Raw genomic sequence first — 22,003 nt, forward strand, 5'->3', positions numbered from 1 at the left:
GTCGGCAGGGGATGCTTACTCCTCCTAGGCACCTGATCCCATCTCTATCGTTTTAGAGGTCCGTGTTGCTCTGCTTTGATTTTGTATTTTGTTTTATGGAATGTTTAGATGTTTGGAGGTTTGTTATTGTCATTTTTCATTAGCAATACACATTCCTCAGGATTTTCAAAAAATCCTACTTTGAGGATTTCCCTTGATAATTTAGTAACATATTGTTTCTTTGCTACCTCAATGAATATGCATGAATGCATGAATTGCTATTACAAATATGTACGTCATTTTTAAAGCATTGGCTTTATTAGGACAGCAATAAGTTTATGTTATGAACCAATCAAGGTATAACTGGGTTCAATATGCTCTAAAAAACTTGGCAAATCTCAAACTGAAATATTCTGTCCCTGAAACAATCACAAAAAAATTATATAATACATATTGAAAATTTGTTCCAGGTTTTTAGTTGACTTAATTTATGATTTCTTAAATGATCACTAAATTCCATACGGGGCGACAGCGTTTTCCTAAAAACTTACTGTGCATTCTTCTTGTAGCCATATTAGCAGTTTTTTATAGCAAAGTTAAATAATAAAATATCTGTTTCTCCTGGGACACCATTATTGGCCCAAAGTTACCGTTTGAATCCATATTATATGATGATTTTGTATTCAACAGTATTCAAAGTGTCTGAAAAGACTGGTGTGTTTGGTCCGAAAATATCCAAAAATTTATAATTCAATGCTTTTAAAATAATTGAAAATATATAAAGAATATTCCTTGTCATTTCAAAACACCTAACCGTGTATATGCATTTATTCAAGTTTTCACTTACTTAAAACGTATTATTAAGACCTGACTTTATTTTTGAACATTCTTATTTTTTCTATAACCCTGAGTGCTTTAGTATATATTGTTGTTAAAAATGGTCAATAGTATAGCCATGGTAACTATCAGGGAGGCTGGATGGTACACAAATTACCATCAGATCTGCCTGAAACTTTTAAATCTATTTATGGCCATTAATGTGGTAACGGAAAAATAATTTTCCTAGATCTTCATACAGTTTGGAGCTCTTTGTTTTAAGGAGGTAGATATAACCTAACATGACAACTAACATTCAGCCCTCTTAAGTAAATTGTTGATGGCGATCAGTCACATTTCGACTATTTAGTACTTACTCAGGGCCGTTGTCGTGAATACTACTCACGCCTCTGATGACGTAACTATATGGGACGAAGTAACTAAAATAAGCATCCATGCCGTTCACAAAACCAGTCCAGTGGCAGTTTTTAAGGCAATGTCCTATAAATACATGTTACATGTACTACATTCAGATGTTTAATCTTTCCATAGAGGAAATGAAAATGAGGATGGTTATTAATTTCTATCAAACAGTACTAGTGGTTTGTATTTTCAGTTGATCAAAGTATGTGATATGGAAGAAGATATTATTACCTGATCGAGGGGTGCAGCATCTGAATTTAAATATCCTGTCCTCGGCCCCGTTGTGATGAACACTATGAACGCCATTTAGATAGCCTTCGTTTGGACAGGTGAAGAGAACCAGTGCATCATAGTTATTGGCGTAGCCTGTAAACATAATAGATACAGGTGTATTCAATGGCTTCGAGAGCGACTTGTACCGGAAATTTTGCTCCATGATGACAGGAAAGCTTCGTCTCAGGAACGTAGTGTCTGGTGGGTCACAAAGACTTCGTTTTTCCTCGCAGCAAACATTTTTCTTTATGTCATCGGGGTAACAAGTGTGTCACTGTCAGTCAATATGTTGGGTCTCAATAGCTCAGGGGTTAGAGCACTGGCACAGTAAGGCAGCCATTTACGACATAACGAGTCCTTTTGATATTGTAAGCCCAACCAATCCATCAATTGCTCAGGCACACATTAAACTTAAGATACATACAGAAACAAATATATTAAACTGTTACATACCAGACCAGCTACAATACACGGCACCAGAAACGGAGTACACTCGCCTGCATTCAAAGTCGAATACCCTGTCCTCTGGACCGTTATCGTGTTTTGACGTGAAACGGCTAATTGAGTACAGGTCTGAATGACAATTGAAGTTGAGTGGCTGATCGTAGCTGTTTTTCCAACCTGAGACAACTACGGAAACCACGACCACATATAACGCAGGAGCCAATGAAAACATCTTGTTATTCCTGAAAAAAAAATTATAATTTTTGTCCATATCAATTTAAGTTTATATAAGCACAAATAAAGACTTTGTCAGTCATTAAAACTTACGACAATTATTTTTTTGAATATCGGCAACACAATACTCATGATCACTTAGATTACACACATGAGGTAATTTTATGTGTCTTGTTCCTGCTTGATGCCCTTATTAGCCCACAAACATTACATCAGGATTTTTGTTCATTGTGTAATATACAAGAGGCTTTCAGGCCTTAATGGTCACCTGAGTACCGTAGCCCATACAAAGACCTGCAGATGAATCTCATGTATACATTTTATTAAAGCTTTATGCTGGAGTTAATTAAAATTTGAATATTTAATTTAATGACCACCACCCTCCTACCTGCAATCTTACAACAAGGACATTAAAAGGAAATATTTGTTCCATATTTATTAATATGAAGATAGTTCTTATGTATATATGTTTTCATAGATAAACAAAAGATGGCTGATAAATATGTTTTATTAAAAACAACAACACCCTCTTCCAATACTCAGGGGCCAGACAGACACCTTTAATCTTTTATATCGTTTTATCAATGCTTAAAACAACCTGTTCAGTTATTAACCATTAAATAACATGTCTATTGTTTTTTTTAAAAACTTATTAAAAACTAATTGTTTTTCTTTAAATAAATTAAAATAAAACTAGCTTGACTCTAGTAATATTTTAACATAAAATACCCATTAATGGATTGTTTTAACAATGCATGACTAATTTGGCCCCACCTAGAGTCAAAACTCCTTCCCAGGGGGTGTGAAAGTATGAAAGTAAAAGGCTTCATAGTCTACATAATTATAAATTCATTTTCTTTTACAAATGTGTGGAAGTAGAGAAGATTTTTGAAAGTAACTTAGATTTCTAAAATCATCAATAATAAGGATACCTATTTCTTCAATATTGCCAAGTGACAATTTACCATATAGTTTTCACGAAAAAGCTAGAATTGTTAATGGATGACAAACAGTAATTACCCTAAATAAAAATACTTCTTTCTTATGTCTCTTATAACGCGAGATCTGATTTGTTAATAAGCCGGATGAAAATTATTGTACCACCTGATGACGCCGGATGAAACTAAAATGTGACACCACAATGCAATTCTTGTTTACAAAAGAACCTACAGATATTTGCGAAAAAAAAATGTAACGTTCAGTAACGTAAATGAATAAATAATTTTCAAATTCCTATTTCCTCATATTTCATTGGTATGAATAAATGAATGAATGATTTCCAGCGCAATGCAATTAATATTAAGATTTTTCTAGTTGCGGAACACTGGTAAAACAATATTATTTTATTATTATTAGCACCCAAATATATGTTTATGTTTAGTCTGTGTGCATATTTATGTATGACATGATGCAGATATCTGTTCTTTATCTTATAGGAAGTGGTGGTTCACAACCTACATGTTTACTGTTGACTTTGATAAAGATAATACAGCTATTTGGAGGTTTTGAAGTTAAGATGGTTTTTAAAAGATGTCGTTAATTAAGGACTGCTTCGAGAAACTGTCTTAAGACTACAATATGTCCTAAGATAAATCTAAGACGCATCTCAGTCTATAAAAAGTCTAAGTTCTATACTTATAAGTTAAGACATTTTGCAAATAAACTACAAAATGCCAGCACCAGGGTACTTGCTTACACATGTGAGATGATGTCCATAAGATATAATTGAATTGACGTTATTATTATGAAATTAATCAACAAACTACTTTCATTTTCGATAAACAGGGCCGAAATAGCAAAAATGAGAGTAAGGTGGTGGACACGCTTTGGCCAAGTCGGGGATAGTCTCTATCAAAATAAATCCTTGCAATGAAATAATATTGAATGATAACGTAAAGAGTGAATATATTTACTGTGAGCCCTTTTAGAGAATACATAGAAGTTAAGATTTGACAAATGTTGAATAAATAGAATAAGTCAATTCGTTTCTTTAGTGGGCGATTTTAGTTTTGATACTCATTCGCTTACAAAGCACGACCTTTGGTGAGACAATGGGATAGAACTTTCCAGAACGGGGTAACCAAGTACGCGGATTGACTAATTAACGAAAACTGTAGTTCATCATGCATCGCGGGCAGATACCTCTGATACCTTGGATACCAGATACTTCGAATCTGACAACTTTGTTAAAAATATGCATACAAATGGATGATACAGAATAACCTCGCGTGTTTTAATTTCATACATTTACATACCACGACAGATTGGTTGTAAACTTTAGACATTAATTTGTAGACACAAGTGAACAGATTATTGTATTCTACGTCTATACGGATAAATGATGTATGCATAAAACGGGGAAGTTTAATGGGGATACCCCCCCCCCCTCTCCAGATTATTTCTCAAAAGTCTTTTATTTGAAATTCTTATTTGGGACAGTAATAGATATTATATTGAAAATTGACTTTAAAAAACTAATTAAGAGAGATACATGCCTTACCTATTCACTGGTGTGAAATAAGTATTGCAAACTAGAGCAGAGCTCGTGGCAAAGCCACGAGTAGGTCTTCCGTTGTTGCTGTGAGTTGAAAATATATGTGATATGGTGTCAAACGATTATAATTACTTAACTTTCAGTTCTGCTTTTGTTATAAAAACGTGTTGTGATTGAAAGCCTGCATATAAAACGTGTTTTGAAAAAGAAAATGTTTTAGGAAAACCATTTGTCGCACACAGTTTATGTAATCGTAACAAACATTATTTAAAAAATGAGATATTTAATGGCGAGTTACATTTTCAGAGAATAGCAAGCATTGTTATAAACAGTATGTACTCATGTGTCATGTCAGGAATTGTGGGTTTTTTTTAAACCGAGCCCGTTTACAAAACACGTAACCTTTACTCTAAGATAACTTCTTTATTTAAATATTTCTAAAATTATGAAGACAATGTGCAATTTAGAATTGTTGCGTGCTGACAAAATTTACAGACCCTGAAACGTACTACTACACCAAAAAAGCGTGCGACTTACGTGCGAGAAACGTTTCGTGTTAACCGTTTAGCGTTTCGTGTGAATCGTGAAGCGTTTCGTGTAAACCGTTTAGCGTTTCGGACAAAGCGTGCAGAGTTTCGGTCAAAGCGTGTAAATCGTTTCGAGCAAAGCGTGCGAGAACCATGTGAAACGTTCATCAGATTTTATTCGGAACTCTCTGACAATTTGTTTCAAAATGGCGCCTGTGTTTTACATTACATGTACTTTAAACTGTTTGTGATTGGCAAAACTCTTTTGTAGGTATTTTCATGAAAAAAAATCTAGAAGAAATGATATACTTATCATTTTACAAAATTTAATTTATTTTTAACAAACAAAAGAAAGGTATATGTATTAAAAGACGGCTAGTTACAGAGTACATGTATATATAACGTTTTTATACGATGTTTCAGTACTGGTACATGTACAGTCGTTTTACCGGTAACGAATATTTGCCAATATCGAATAATTTTTAGAAAAATTATTGGTTGAAGACGAAGTTGAGGTTTTAAAAAATCCTAGCTAGGTAATTATAAAACAGAAATAAATATTCTATCAGTGCGTGAAGTTGTTTGCCATTTGTACGATTATTTACCGAATTGTTTACAAATTAAAAAAGTGACCCACATATGAGCTGCCGGAAGTTCAAAGCAGAAAAAACGAAAGTGTGAAAACAATTAAGCCTTACTATGAAAATAAGTTTGTTATTGATCCCTATTTAGTACATAATTAGTAAATATAATTCATTTAAAAAGATAATGCATCATATCAAATTATAATGGAGCTTTGAATGAAATTACGACTTCAAATAGAACCACGTGTAGTTTTCCTATATAGTTTCGGTTCTTTGCGACAGAAGTATTATTTGGCTGCATATATTGATAGATATACGGGAAAAACAAAGGAAAATGGCAACTACTTATCATCAATTACTATTATAAAGTGTTTTTATGAAAATTCAATATTATAAAGTAACGCAAATGAAAACTGTTCAAGTCCGGTTTCAATTTGACGGGAAAACGGTATGATGAAAATAACGATCATGTTATTTGTTTAAATGACATATTCCCACAATTGTTTTCCTTCTTCATTTATAAGTCCATTAACATGTACCTCTAGTATATTTTGGAAATTAATTCGCCTCAAAATATTCGGCCAGAAATGATAAAGGGCGCTTAATTCGATACTGGGAAACGAATTCGAAACATGGAAAATGGAGGGGGTGTTGAAATTACTGTCTCCGTAATTCATCCTTTATATTTTCGGAAGTTTTATACTACAATTTAGAAGGAAAAAGAAACGCGATTTAAACAAAAAATAAAAACATTTGTAATTCCGATAATAAAAGTTGCATGCACGACGAAACCGCATGCTGATTCGTTACCGGTAAAATGACTATAAAATATTAAAATTCGCTATATTAAAAAATATTAAATACGGTTAGCAAAACATGATTTCTGTTGGAACAGGCCGTAATCAACCTTAACTTACACGAGCATGGTTTGATAAGCATGTATTTTTTTTTATTTATTGACATCGATAACTCTTACTGAGACCATTCGGCTTTGCGCAAGCGGCACACATAACCTCGGACATCGGGTGAGACCTGCACCTGGCTGAACCTGTCAATCAAACTCTGTGTATTTGTTTTCATTGGATGGTCAAGCGTCTCTTTTTTTGTCAATAGCCAATGGAAAATTTATGACTTCAAGGTATTCGGAATCAGCATTTGATGAAGCACACAATTTAAATGATAGTGAATTTATTAATTATTTGAACAAAATTAAATGTAAACATAGAATTAACATACTGATCATTTCTATGAATTGCGGGAAGTAAGTTCTTTGGAATCCCGATTATAGATATTTTTACAAGTAATCATTTTAATTATTTAAACCACTGTTGACGGAAAACAAGAGGTCTTAAAAGTAATTAACGCACAGGGATTTGCCTACAATGTACACAGTCATGCAATTAATTATTATGGGAATCTTTACGTATGGTACTTAATTCAAATAGATCATGATAATCTATACACTGTACGCGGTTATACATGTAAGGAGCGCCGGTAATATATACGAAGATTGAATCAAAAATTTAAATCATTTTTATTTCTTGTTCTTTTCAATACAATGTTAAATTACTTTGAAAAAAAATTCGAAATAGTAATTACAACTTTCTTTTTTGTTTAATCATTTGAATTTTTTCTGAGGTACATGAGTATGTAAAGGACATATTTATTTACGCGAATGATACGACATAGAAAAAAAATTATCGGATGTTTGTATAACATTGTTTCCTAACGAATGTGACTAATTTAATTTTAAATATTTTTCAACATTATGAATGTTAATAATATCAGATTTTTTTACTGTTTGTATTTTTACATCGTTACCTCTAAAACCAATAAAAATACTAATGTTAGAAGAAAAATCAAATCCCGCCGAATACTGAAAAACCGATTCAGTTTGTAATCATACGGATTTTATTTTTGGTATTGACTATTGAGTTACGGTAACATTTTTTGTGGATGATTTTTTTTATTTATTATTTTATGTAGTAAAAGCACCATTCCAACTGTTACTCAATTACATAAGAATTGATGACCCGGGGCTATATATGTTCTGAACTGTAGCGACACAAGATTCTCGGTCGCACGTGGCGATTCAATTTTAAACACAGACTGACCGAATGAACAAACGGGTGGGAAAGTGAAACAAAATGTTACACATAAGAAGAAGCCACTAAGAATGATTTTCGACAGATCTTGATATCGTTTCGCCAATCAAAAAAAAAATAAAAAAATACCAGCGCGAGCTCCTGTCAGCGGGCCGGGGGGAGGGGGCAGCAATGAGTTCGCTTCCACAATGAAACGTATACATGTAGAAAAACTACAGAAGTGATTAATATGTGACCGATAGAATCTAATCCAAAGTTGTTTAAAACTCATGTGAATATTCTTTTAAATATTCATCGAATGCCTCAACTCTGGACATTCTTTTATCGTGCTAGCACATACCGCAAACATGTAACATGGAACTTTGATTATAATTTGATTTGATTTTTAAACCACCTTATACGCTCTCGTATACATCAATGCTTAATCAACTGTACAAGTAAAATAAATTTATCTTTCCATCTTAAACCAATATAATAGTTGAAAACATAATAATCCGTGCAAAATATGAAACATGAACGCGTGATAAGGTACATGTAGAAGATCACGAACCGACCGCGGATCACTTGTCCACTCGCGCCGGATCTCCTCAGCCATGTGCGATGGATGATCATCATTTAAATGTTTAATATTTGGAGGGGGGGGGGTTGTTTTTGTTGTTGATTTAAAACATTATTTGAACAGTTTATAAAATATTTTACATAAACAAACCAACCATTAATTTATGTCTGACGATGTTTCCGATTTAGAGTAATATCGTTCATTAATATTCATTTACACTCAAATTTAATTAAATACAAAATGGACAAACTTTTATAACATAAAATTAAAACAGTTCTTGTATTTACGGCTATATTTACTCAAACACGTTCATATGCATGGAAGTGTGCGTCTCGGTGTGCGAATCTTGTGTATTAAATAACCGCTATGTAGTGCAGCCGTGGCTGAGATCCTCGGCCGTGGGCGAACGATAGATTACGTAAAGGTACAACGCACAGACCCGCACAGCTCATAACCCAGGAAGCTTTGAAAAGATTACAGTATAATGACCTTACTCTATCAAATAGAAGTTATTTATTTTAAACTTAAAACCCACAATTGATCTATGTCTATTATTGCTTTAGATTGAGAATGCCATTGCTTTTATTAAATATTATTAAAACTGAACGATTTCTTAATTGACACCCAATCGTTTAATCCATAAATATGTGTAATCAAAACGAAAACAATTCTTGAGTTTGCGGATAAATAAACACATATATGAGAGACGCAACTCTCGTGTATTAGATAACCGCTGACCGCTAGGTAGTCCAGCCGCGACCATGGTGACCGATTTTCTCGGCCGCTGGCGAGGGAGAGCTTACGTAATGGTACACACACACAGCTCTGATTCAAGGTAGATTTTAAATGCATGGAGTTTATAACTAAAATGTAATGCATATATAGATGTTTTTAATTCCATATTTTGTGGTTTACTAGAAAAGAAAAAGTTAACAATGATTTGTTTTCCAAATCCCGTTTTTAAGGATTGTGCATTATAAAAACTTAACAACAATGACTTAAACTCCTAAAAAAAAGCACGTATTCTAAAAAAAAAAGAAATTCTTATGAATTAATGCCGTTTGTATAAACCAGCATACTTTCTGCAGTAACTTTATGCCAGTTGTACGCGCAAAGACTTTCGTTAACTTGTCAAATGAAAACAGGTACATGTTAACATGTAAAGCTTGTTACACTCAAACTACACAAATCACTTACAAAATAACATTGTAACGACCTTTATGAGATCCCAACAAACAACTTTTCTAGCGACAGCCATATCAAAATCCTAACCGTTTTTGAGTTATTAAGCAAAAACTTTTAGGGGCCATTGGTCCTTAATTTAAGGGGCCAGCCCTTTTTTATTGGTGTCAAATGAGAGCCCTTGATATTCTGCACAACTTTTATTCTACATGTTTTAACAAATTATTTTTTGTTTAAAAGATGCAAAGGAAAATATGTCTAAATTTTCGCACTCTTCCGAATCCTGTTTTTTAACCCCCTACCTTATCCTAAATAAGGAACGTAATCAAAAAACAAAAACCGATGTATACAACTTCAATGTCTTTGTTATTCAAATTCGTTGGATTCCCATTCCCTGCTATCATAGTCTCGGAGCCTTTGTCTGGAAACCAAAGACCCCAAAAATTTTTAAAAGGGGAATAACTCGTTAACGGAAAGGGAATTCTAACTTTTATGAACTGATGAAGATAGTGTTTTGTAAAGTCCATTAGCCCTGAAAATTTGAGCAAAAACCGTTCAGAAATGAGCACGATATGAAGCCTCAAAGTTCGCGTCTAGGAAGAAAAAAAAAAAAAAGAAAAATAAGAAAGACACGATCTCGTTGCGAGCAACGAGGAGGTCTTCCGTCTGATTTTAGAAATTGAGATTTATGTTCGATCTTGATTTTGCTATTTAACAGCTATACATGATTTAAAACAGGAAAAGAGGATCTTCATTTTAAGTGCCTGATACTATTTTGTTTCAGGTGTTTAGAAATTCGTCACCGTTCTTGAGATATTTCAGAAAGAATATTTTAGGGGCCGGACCTTATCTCCTTATTGGGGCCGCTGAACAAAAATTGTAAGGTTGCATGTTATTAGGTACATTATTTTGAGCATCTTTTCTTTTATACTGCATTTCAAAATATTTTTTCTTTTTGAGATATAGGTGAGCAAATTTTTGGACTTTTGACCCTAAAAATCCTTAATTACGTAACACATGAGAAAAATCATTATAATGTTAGGCTACATAACTGTTAGATAAACATTTTTGCTTCTATAATCTATTACGAAATACCCCTCGGTAAAGAACTATAGTTAAAAGACTTTAGAGCCCTCTAGGTCCCTAATATTAGGGGCCAGCCCCTTTTTCATGGTATCAAATGAAAGGTCATTTGATTATAAAGACATTTTGTTCAACAAGTGTTCAGAAATCCGTTACCATTCTTGAGATATCTCAGAAAGAATATTTTAGGGGCCGGTCCCTTATCTCCTTATTGGGGCCGCTGAACCAAATTTTTTAGGCTGCATGTTGTTAAGGACATCATTTTGAGCATCTTTTCTTTTATACCGATTTCAAAATATTTTTTCTTTTTGAGATATAGGTGAGCAAAGTTTTGGACTTTTGACCCCTAAAAATCCTTAATTACGTAACACATGAGAAAAATCATTATAATGTTAGGCTACATAACTGTTAGATACACATTTTTGCTTCTATAATCTATTACGAAATACCCCTCGGTAAAGAACTATAGTAAAAAGACTTTAGACCCCTCTAGGTCCCTAATATTAGGGGCCAGCCCCTTTTTCATGGTATCAAATGAAAGGTCATTTGATTATAAAGACATTTTGTTCAACAAGTGTTCAGAAATCCGTTACCATTCTTGAGATATCTCAGAAAGAATATTTTAGGGGCCGGTCCCTTATCTCCTTATTGGGGCCGCTGAACCAAATTTTTTAGGCTGCATGTTGTTAAGGACATCATTTTGAGCATCTTTTCTTTTATACCGATTTCAAAATATTTTTTCTTTTTGAGATATAGGTGAGCAAAGTTTTGGACTTTTGACCCCTAAAAATCCTTAATTACGTAACACATGAGAAAATCGTTATACTGCTTGGCTTCATAACTGTAAGATAAACATATTTGCTTCTATAATTTATTACAAAATATCCCTCAGTAAAGAACTATAGTAGAAAGACTTTAGAGCCCTCTAGGTCCCTAATTTTAGGGGCCAGCCCCTTTTTCTTGGTAGCAAATGAAAGGTCATTTGATTATAAAGACATTTTGTTCAACAAGTGTTCAGAAATTCGTTACCATTCTTGAGATATCTCAGAAAGAATATTTTAGGGGCCGGTCCCTTATCTCCTTATTGGGGCCGCTGAACCTAATTTTTTAGGTTGCATGGTGTTAAGTACATCATTTTGAGCATCTTTTCTTTTATACTGCATTTCAAAATATTTTTCCGTTTTGAGATATAGGTGGTCAAAGTTTTGGACTTCTGACCCCTAAAAACCCCTAATTACGTAACATATGAGAAAATCGTCACACTGCTTGGCTTCATATTTGTAAGATAAACATATTTGCTTATATAATTTATTACAAAATATCCCTCGGTAAAGAGTTATGGGTAAAAGACTTTAGAGCCCTTTAGGTCCCTTATTTGAGGGGCCAGCCCCTTTTTCCTGATATCAGCAGAAAGGTCTTGTAAATATAAACTTTTTTTACATTACATGTTTTAACAAAATATTTTCCAGAAAAGAGATAAAGAGAGAAAAGCACAAAAAATTACGACGCTTTTTTAATGTCAATTTTCGAGCCATAGCGAGCTTTGGCGCCAGTAGTGCTAAACATACAAAACAACAATCATGCAAAACCTCAATCTTTCGTTTACCAACCGTAGAAATTTGAGCTCAAAATCTCTTATAGTTTAGGAGAACGGCCGCAGACAAAATACCCATATAAAAAAAAGAAAAATCTCAATATCTCCAAAACGGATGTGACGTCATCAGTGCAAAAAATTTGCTATTAACTTCAGACCACTATCTATCACATCTGAAAATTTGATGGAGATCAGTTGAGCCGTTTCTGAGAAATCGCGTGCACAAAAATGGGAAGAAAAAAAAAGAATAAAAACTAGAGCAAAGCTCGTTGCAAAGCAACGAGTGGGTTTTCCGATAATGTCGAAAGTAATGCTAAAAGTACCTCTAAGAACAAGTGTTCTTAATCTAATGACAAAAGTAACTTAAGTACAAAAAAGATTTTAAAAATCGAATGATTCTTGGTATGACTTAACAAAATCCGAATGGTTTTAAGTACAAATTAACAAAAAAACATAATCATTTCAAGACCAGTTTACAAAAAAATCCGAATGTGTTTAAGTACGACTTAACAAATTTGACTTCATTTTAGGTAAAAGTTAACTTTACCTGGAACTAACATCTAATTTCTTAACCCAGAATGCAAAATTAAAATTTCCGTAAAAAATCAATTTTGTTTAAAACATAATTCTGAGCAACATTTCCTCTACACTGCTTTTCAAAGGGTTGACCTTTCGTACTATGTGCTTGTTGCATCATCAATTGTCAGAAACTTATCGATGTATAGTTTACTTAATTTTATTATTCCTCTGTGAATATTTTTATTTAAAATTACTATGAACCAGACAACATTGAAATGGTGAACATTTCAAAGGGCCCCGCTGATGTTATTTTAGAGAATTTTGCTTTGACCTTGACCTATAACTTGAAATTTTTCCAGCTGGCATAGAACTTCTAATTCAATTTCATTGCCCCTAACATATAGGCATTTTTGTTCAATCTGACCAAGATTAAGCATATCCAGGAAATAATCTACTGTCTAAAACTAATTTTATTAAGATCTGCTATGACCTTCACATTGACATGGTTCAAGGTCACTGCACGCCATAAACCAATAAGCTCTGTTTAGGCAAAATATTAGCCAATTAGGGGCTAAAAGGAGAGTATATATATGCTCTTAAAATATGGATTTTTGTGTGATCTGATATGACCTTGACACTTGATCTACAAATATCATTAGAGGTCATTGCATATCCTTTGATCATAGGCATCATGTGGGTGAAGTATGAGCCTGATTGGAGCAAAGGGAGAGAAGATGTACTCCAGACAAGGATTTTTTAAATATAATTCTGCTATGACCTTCACAGTTTACCTTGAAAATAGGTTCAAGGTCACTACACACCCTTTACTCAAAAGCTCTGCTTATGTGAAGTCTGAGCCCTATAGGGGTTAGTAGAAAGTATATATGCTCTGAAAAAAGGATTTTTGCATGATCCGATATGATATTTCACCCTTTACCTAGAAATTTCATGCAAGGTCACTGCACATCGATTAACGATAGAGACAGTCTGTGAGTATTAGCCAGATTGGACCAAAGGGAGAGAAGATATGCCCCAGACAAGGATTTTATATCTGTGATTCTACTATGACCTTAACCTTATACCTAACAACATGGTTCAAGGTCACTGCACATCCTTAACCCAAAGGAACCCTGTGGATGAGGTATGAGCCAGATTGAGCCAAGGGGAGAGAAGCTATGCTCCGGTCAAGCGATCTCGGATGGACAGACGGACAAACTGATCACTAGAAGGCGCCCACACAAACTTGCTTTCTATCTAATTTGAAATAGTATCCATGCTATCTGCCCATGGTGAATAGTCATCAAAACCATTCATCAGCAGAATTTGATTTTCCTCCTTTTTAAACTCGGAACACCTCTGACCTAATCAGATCACCGCATTAAATACAAAGTTTGATAACTCTAATTTGTTTATCATCAAGAAATTCTGCATCGCTGACAAATAAAGTTTTCTTCGGTACAATAATATACCAATTAACTATCTGGACAATAGCAAGTTTATTGTCCCACCCCACAGCAACTATTTCCCTTGGCTTTGCCTCATGAAATAGTTGCTGTCTTGGGGGACAATAAACTTGCTATTGTCCTCATACCCAGTAGATACTAAATAGGCATATAATATCCCATCCACCTCCATTTCATGTTATATAACCTCCAGTTTGTAACCTTCAATTTCACTGTGTAAAGGCAACACAACAGTCAAAGCCGCAAGTTTCACAATTTATTACTGCTTCTCATGTACTTAAAATTAGGGGCCTTAATATTGCTTAGGCCTAAAAAAAAAAAAGTTGTGTGTTTCGGGTAACCCGACCTAACCTACAAAAATGGCCCGATCCTACCATTTTTAGATGCCTGAATTTATCCGACTGTGAATTTCATCTTATTTCCAATAAAAAATACGTTTTTAAATATGAAACAAACAAACATTCTTAGGATTCAGGCCAAAAAAATAGATAAAATAAAAAAAAATCCCCACCTACCTAACCTAATTTTTTCATCACTGTTACCCTAAACACACTATTTTTTTTTTTAGGCCTTACCAATTCCAACAAGAGACATCCCATTAACTATTGATAAACATTAAAATTCATTTCATGAATCTACGCAACACTGGTAAATCTTCAAGTACAGTCACTATCAATTTTACAAAAATATTGACGGTTCTTTATCCGAAACTATTCCTTGTACATGTACCTTTAACTGCAATTAGTACACTAACATTTTATGAAAAGACGGTTTGTCTTAGAATAAGAAAGCTAATGCAATTCTGAGAAAAAGAATACCACATATTGCAAATTCCATTGAGGTTTAATAAAAATATGGCCATTTAAGTGAACCCCCCATTTCCAATTTCCATTAGTAAACATAGATTTACAGGGTTCTCCATAGTAAAACATCTTTACCTGACCTTTTAGAGGTCAATTGTTGTTCAACCACCTTTGAAAAGAAACCTTATTCAATACAACATGCATCTACATTATATAATCATGATAAAAGCTTCACATCACTTAGAAATATCCTTACATGTATACCCCCCCCCCCCCATCTTTTGATTTTCATAAAAAGTCAAGGTTAAAAATGTTTTACCTAATTTTATGAAACTTATGGCAATTTCCTTGAGTCATTTCTCACACGTATTTGAAAACAATCATCAATGATTCTAAAATTTAATCCTAATTATTTGTTTATTTTATGATTTACACCATTTTAATTAACAAATAGACAGCTGTCCTGCTTGTGATTTCTTGTTTTTATGAAAAAAAGTAAGCTAACAATCATATTTAGTGAATATCTAATCTATTTTGATTTCTAGTCTCCTTCTAACCATGCTAAAACAGTAAGATACAACCTACAAGTTAGACATCTGCCTTAAATTAAAATAAAATTCAAACACCCTCCAGGTAGCTGGAGACATGAAAAATGTTCAAAATTTGACATGTTTTTCTCCTTTTTTTATGCATATATACCTTAGAAAGGTAGAAATAGGTTGTTTCATTTTCATTTCAAAAGTAATTATCACAGCAGGTGTTATTTCAAAGTCAAATGTACATTTACATATCCTACATGTAATCTTAATGCAGACAATTGGATGGGGTGGGGGGGGGGGGTGGGGTTCAATTATGTAAACACATCTAAATACCTTTATAAAATAAAAAATAAAGGAAACATAATTGCATACTTTTATTGAAAAACAAATTTTCGCAACAATTATGAATTTCTTTAAATAGCCTTAATTTTGTTTTTCATAATTTCTTATCAAACACAAACCACAACATGGGATGATGCTTTCATAAAGTTCCATTATTGTTCATGCATTATCCGATTTAATTTGAATTACCGGTAAAAAGTCTGTAGAACACAAGGAATATGCATGTGGATAGAGGTGACAGGTTAATCTCGAGAGCTGACCCACAAGAATCAACAGGTAAAAGCAATGTGGTGCCATGTCGGAACAAGAGTCCGTTTTGAGCTGAAATAAAAAAAAAATAATTAGCTGTGTTTACATACATGTTCTAGTAATAGCTGTGTTTACATTAACATATGCATATTATTTCTGGAAAAAATACACTGACCATGCAGTGTAATAAGTATTACATATCCCAATACATGACATAACATTTAGGCAGTACAAGATCAAAAATTTGCATATCAAGTCATAATATAATATTAAAAAAAATTCTTAGGTATAGACACTTATTAGATTGAGAGAGAGTTTGAGAGAGAGAGAGAGAGCTAGAGTTTATTTCTTGTAGTGCAACAGTCAAACATTTCAATTCGAAAATTACAAAGGAATATTACCCATCTGAACAGCGTCAAAGTACATGTATTTCCTTCTGGTATACCATGTTTTATCAATTCTACCGGGTTTTTATTTTGCAAATAAATTTGGCGAGGGTTTTGGCTTCTTTTCTTTTAAATTACATTTTTTAAAAACAATACTATGTGTAATAAGCATAAAACATGTATGAGTAAACTTAATGAAGAATTTTTAATAGATTATTTTTCACAGAATGTGTTACATTACATGTATGTCAATCTTTGTAAAAGTAGCGTATATTTCGTGCGTCATAAATTGGAAGTTTTAGTAAATATCATTTACTTGCATGGTAGATATATATGTCTAACCCAAATTTTCTTCATAAAGCTACAGCTGTATGTACCACATAATCATATGTTTTGTCACAAGTATACATTTTTAAAAAATACCCAAATTCCAACAGTTGAAAGTAACTCGAATTTTTCATTCTCTGATAAGTTCATTGTGTTTTGTGCGTGCATATATTATAAGTCTGCTGCAACAGCAGCCAATCAGCGGTAAGCTGAATCCACTAATAAGAAAGTTTGTGGTTTAGGAGCGGGTAAAATTGTTTATGCATAATGTAGCTGACACTGACTTGAATAGATCTGATATATATGTACAAGATGGGAGAAATAATGACAGAACAGACTGGGATTCGAACCTGCCCTCTGAATCTCTAGTCAAGTGCTCTACCAACTGAGCTACATGTATCTGGCACTGGTATTCAAACCAGTCTGACCGTCACATCCCCCCCCTTAAATGATCTTCACCCTCAAAGATCACCCCTGGCTCTTCCCCTGGCAGGAGTTAACCTGTCATTTCCAGAGGTTGGTTACAACACCAATATTGTATAGGGATGGAACGATCCACCGATGCACCGGTGCATCACGGTATTTATTTTGACGATATTTGGATTGTTACATTTACCATTAATACATTACGATACCTATGCAGTCTTTTTTTTATTTTCCAAAAATATCTGAGCTTCATATATCGGCTATTTTTAGTCTGCGCACCTAACATGAAAGTACAAAGATGGCGGAAAACCTCGTAAAGTTGTCAAACCTGTTAGGAAGCTAAATCTGGAGTGTGGACAACTTTTGGATTACTTGTTAATGAAAAAGTAGTGTATATGAGACTTAAGTAATTTGTAAATTGTGCAACGCTCATTTTAAATATATCAAAATAACTTTGGACATGCGGTAATACATTGACAGATTGAATAAATTTTTAACCCTTATTCATGTTTTCATTTAGTTGCAATGTATCGTGATATGTATCGTATCGCATCTCATGTATAGTGATATGTACCGAATCGGCTAAGTACAGAAACGTCCAAGCCTTAATATTGTAACAGGATGGGAGAAATAATGAAGGACCAAACCAGGAATTAAACCTGGGCCCCCTGAATCTCTAGTCAGGTGCTCTACCAACTGAACACTGGTATTTAAACCGGTCTGACCGTCACATATATAAAAAGTTATTTTAAACAATGGTGTTCAATAAAAAAATAACACTTGCAACCTTCAGTTTTTGTCTGTAATTAATCAATATTGGCGTGCGATCAGTTATCGTTGAGTACCATTTTTCATCAGTGCATTGTTACGTCATTTTATCAACACATATAATTATATACGAAAATATGATGTAACATTGCACCAGCGAGAAATGGTCCTTGACAAGAACTGCTGGCATGCCAGTACTGCCAGTAGTCAGATTAAAAAAAGAGAATATAAATGAAAAATTACATTTTAAACATTAACAAGGACAATTCAAGTACATATCAAAACTGCTAAACAAGATAAATTATGTGAACTGGTAGAGTGGTACGCATAGTTCTAACTTGTAAACTACATGTACAAGTACATGTACCGGGTACCCGTTGGTCTGCTAAACCTCTCTAATGATACATTGATCGGCATCATAAAAATATTAAAGACTTTTTAGTCATGTTTTAACTCTGAAGTCTGAAGTATACAATTTTATTTGCTTGATGTTACATGTATGTCTACAGGGTATTTATGTCTACATTTGGAGTCTTCCACACAAGAATATTATCATATGTTTCTAATTAGACCCTGCTTTGAATTTTGAGTTGAAAATTCACAATCTGATTTTTTTTTCAATAGATAAATTCGGTCATCCTTTCCAGTCACCAATGAACCTCGAGCAAGTCTAAACATCCAGTAAACAATGTAAAAATTACACGTTAGTAAACATTAAACACCCACACCATAACAAAACATCTAACTCTGTAATTCTTATAAAATTCTTAACCCAGCAGATGTTAAATCATCAAGATATATTTGTAAATTCATACACGATGGACATATCATAAGAAAATCTATGTACAGTACCAACTACATGTATATTTGTATACTGTATGTATGACTTTCGCCACATGTGGATTTTGTCAATAAATTGAATCTTAATTTACACAAAATTCTGGTAAAAAGGAGAAAAAAACAAGTGAAAGGTACATTTGGGATTCAATTCTGTTAAAAGGATTTATATTGTCTGGACTAGAAAAATAACATACATCAGTGACAGTGTGCACGTACTTACATGTACATCTATAGACTAAATGTTAACCAGTTAACATGCTGACATTTTAACCACTATAGACAAGAAACTTTAAAAGGAATAAAAAGCCTGACCTTTTTCAGTAACATCCACATAGATCACACACTTTAATGTCCATCTTTTCTCCTTTATTACTCGTAGCTTATCAACGGCTGATCAATGGAAACATAAACATCCGTCGACATGGTCGACAGAAGTGTGGCTGTCAGAATTTCCTCGTAAACGATTCACACGAGAATATATCCCTCCTTATACAAATATGTAGTATTGTTCCCTGTGCATGTTCATATGTTTCACAGTAACTTGAAAATGCATGTGTACACCGAAAAATGCACAACTTATCTTCTGCATTACGCTCTCTCTTTTCTACAATGCCGTTCGTTACTGTTTACATTCGCGGGTCCGCGACAAACATTGCAAACATTTGTTCTGCGTGGCCGATTAGAACGTGTTAAATAAGTAGTTGAATTCAAAAATGATATAGCCTAGATGAAAAAAAAAATGAAATTGAATCACAACAATTTATTTAAGACGCAACACAATGTAATGCAGTAAATGCCTGGGCCTTAAAACGGCATTTGTTCGCTTGTGTGTCTATGTAGACAAATTAACTCGTTCACGTACGATTCACACATATTTGTTTTATGAAATTTGAAAAAAATAGGGCACAGAAATTTTTAAATTTGACACCAAATGACATTATTTAATATATTAACAATAACTGAATTAATTTTTTTTCATAAAATGATAACGATTTTTGCTATCAGAAAAATATGTGTATGAGCTGCTGACCCCTAATTATAGGGGCCAGCCCTTTTTTCTTAATTTTAAATGAAAGCTCTCGTTATTCTTAACAACTTTTGTTCTATATGTATTAACAAATTAATTTTAGTTTAAAGGTTATTATACAAAAAGCAACAAAATTTCAGACCCCCCAAAACCTTAAACTTTACCGGCAAATAGCTTAAAAACTAAAAACCATTTTGCCAAAATTTTCATGCCAGCAAAACTATAAAATGTTACCAACGATTCTGCTTAATTTCATGCAACTATCTTTTGTAGTTCCCAAGATCAACTCTGGACAAAAGACCCCCCAATTTTCAATTAAAGGGCAATAACTCATAACCGGAAGTGAATTTTAAAAATTTGAAAAAAACGTCCCTAGATATTAACATTGTCTACATACCCCGAAAGTTTCATAACAATCAGACAACAAATGTACGAGAAATGGCCTACACAAAATTTGCGGATAAAAAAAAAAAATAATAATAAGAAACAGTAGAATAACAGAAGGGTTTTCCGTTGAAAAACGGAAAACCCTAATAATAGGGAAAAAGAAACCGAAGAATAACAATAAGGTCTTCCGTTGGAAACGGAAGACCTTAATAATCTTAACCCGCACAATAATAGAAAGGTCTTCCGTTGGAAACGGAAGACCTTAAAAAGTCAGCTGCAACAAACAGAATTAAGGCCAAGTACATGTATGTATTATCCATTTCAGTTTAGATTTTTCATCCCTGTCCGCTCCTCTAAATATCTAACATTGCAGCTTGTATTTTTTTTTTCAAGTGTAAAGAATTTGATAAGGAAAAATCTGACAAAGTATATACACAAAATGCAGAGAGAAATATGGTTTAACATATTAAGCATTGTATCATAATAATGTGTAAAATGTTAAATCCCGCGCTTGCGCGGGTAATTATCTAGTAGATTTATAAACATGCCCACTGGTCAATTGTATTGTTGTGCCAAAGAGCAAGGCCAGGCTTTATATTCTTTTATTATTGGTGACAATAATAATATATATGTTTTGGCAATTTCAATGAGTTTAAAGTTAAGGTAAATCTTACTAATTTTATAAATGTTTAATTGATGAAAGAAAAAATCTTACCACATAGAAGTTCAAAATCCAAATAATGAATAGTAATAGTCCAATGCCTGGAAAATCGAACAACTGCTGGTGGTTTCAGTTTACAAAACATCACGCAATATCTGCATTAAAACACAACTCAGTCCAACATGCAGTATTAGATGTCGTTGCTTGATATGAATTATAAAAAATATGTTTCAAATTGATTTGCTTTTCAAAATGCAACAAGTTTTAAAACTTTCTAACGTCATTTTCATTTAATAAATCTACATGAAATATATTGACCCTGGGGTCATTTTGTCACCGTCAAATATTAATTTGAGACCACAAGTGTTGATTAACGACAATAGTCAGTAGAAAATTGGCTAGCATCGTAGAATTGTGATCATGAGACTGATTCTAAATTCAGTATCAAACAAACACAAACAGTTTCACTGAGATTTATATTTTTTATTTATTAAATTAAAAACTACAGCTTATTTATATTTTTTCTTTGGGTAAATGTGTTTTAACTTGAACATCTTAAATTCTATAAATACAAGTAAATGTGCAATTAAATGGTCTCTCGAAAACAGTTGTAATGATTATCAGATTAATCGTTTCTGTATGTAACTATTTCAAATGCAAATCTAATAAACTTGACCGCGTATTCGCTATTTTTTGCGATATTTTTATTTCAAAAATAATTTTTTATATGGTTAACAAAGTCCTTGAACGTACTTTTTCGTCAGGAAGTTCCCTTTTTAATATATTTTCGAAGGGGTGTATGCGACATATTTACAATGTATGATATACATACACTGCATATGAACTTTACGATACAACCATAATGTTTACCCAAGTTTGAATTTTTCTTCTATAAGCATTTACAAATTCCTAACAAATCACAAATAATTTATAATTTAAACGGAATTTGCGTGCTCAATAACAGTATAA

General features: G+C 33.2%; 1 protein-coding gene across 1 annotated transcript; it reads right to left on the minus strand.

Moving 5' to 3' along the window:
* Positions 1-275: 275 nt before the first annotated feature.
* LOC128160688 (hemagglutinin/amebocyte aggregation factor-like) lies at positions 276-21,156 on the minus strand. Its single transcript, XM_052824048.1, has 5 exons — positions 21,089-21,156; positions 1,945-2,177; positions 1,450-1,584; positions 1,173-1,296; positions 276-398 (listed from the first exon to the last, which is right to left on the minus strand). The coding sequence occupies exons 1-5, from the start codon at positions 21,091-21,093 to the stop codon at positions 359-361; spliced, it is 537 nt and encodes a 178-aa protein (XP_052680008.1). The 5' UTR covers positions 21,094-21,156; the 3' UTR covers positions 276-358.
* Positions 21,157-22,003: the final 847 nt, after the last annotated feature.

This window comes from Crassostrea angulata, chromosome 8 (genome assembly GCF_025612915.1).
Source record: "Crassostrea angulata isolate pt1a10 chromosome 8, ASM2561291v2, whole genome shotgun sequence".
NCBI classification, from domain to species: domain Eukaryota; kingdom Metazoa; phylum Mollusca; class Bivalvia; order Ostreida; family Ostreidae; genus Magallana; species Magallana angulata.

What these genes read in the sequence shown, in the direction of transcription:
- LOC128160688 (XM_052824048.1), bottom strand. An exon ending in CGTGTATTGTAGCTGGTCTG is followed by an intron (nt 1,585 to 1,944) that starts GTATGTAACAGT and finishes TTATGTTTACAG; the next exon opens with GCTACGCCAATAACTATGAT. An exon ending in ATGCTGCACCCCTCGATCAG is followed by an intron (nt 1,297 to 1,449) that starts GTAATAATATCT and finishes ATGTATTTATAG; the next exon opens with GACATTGCCTTAAAAACTGC.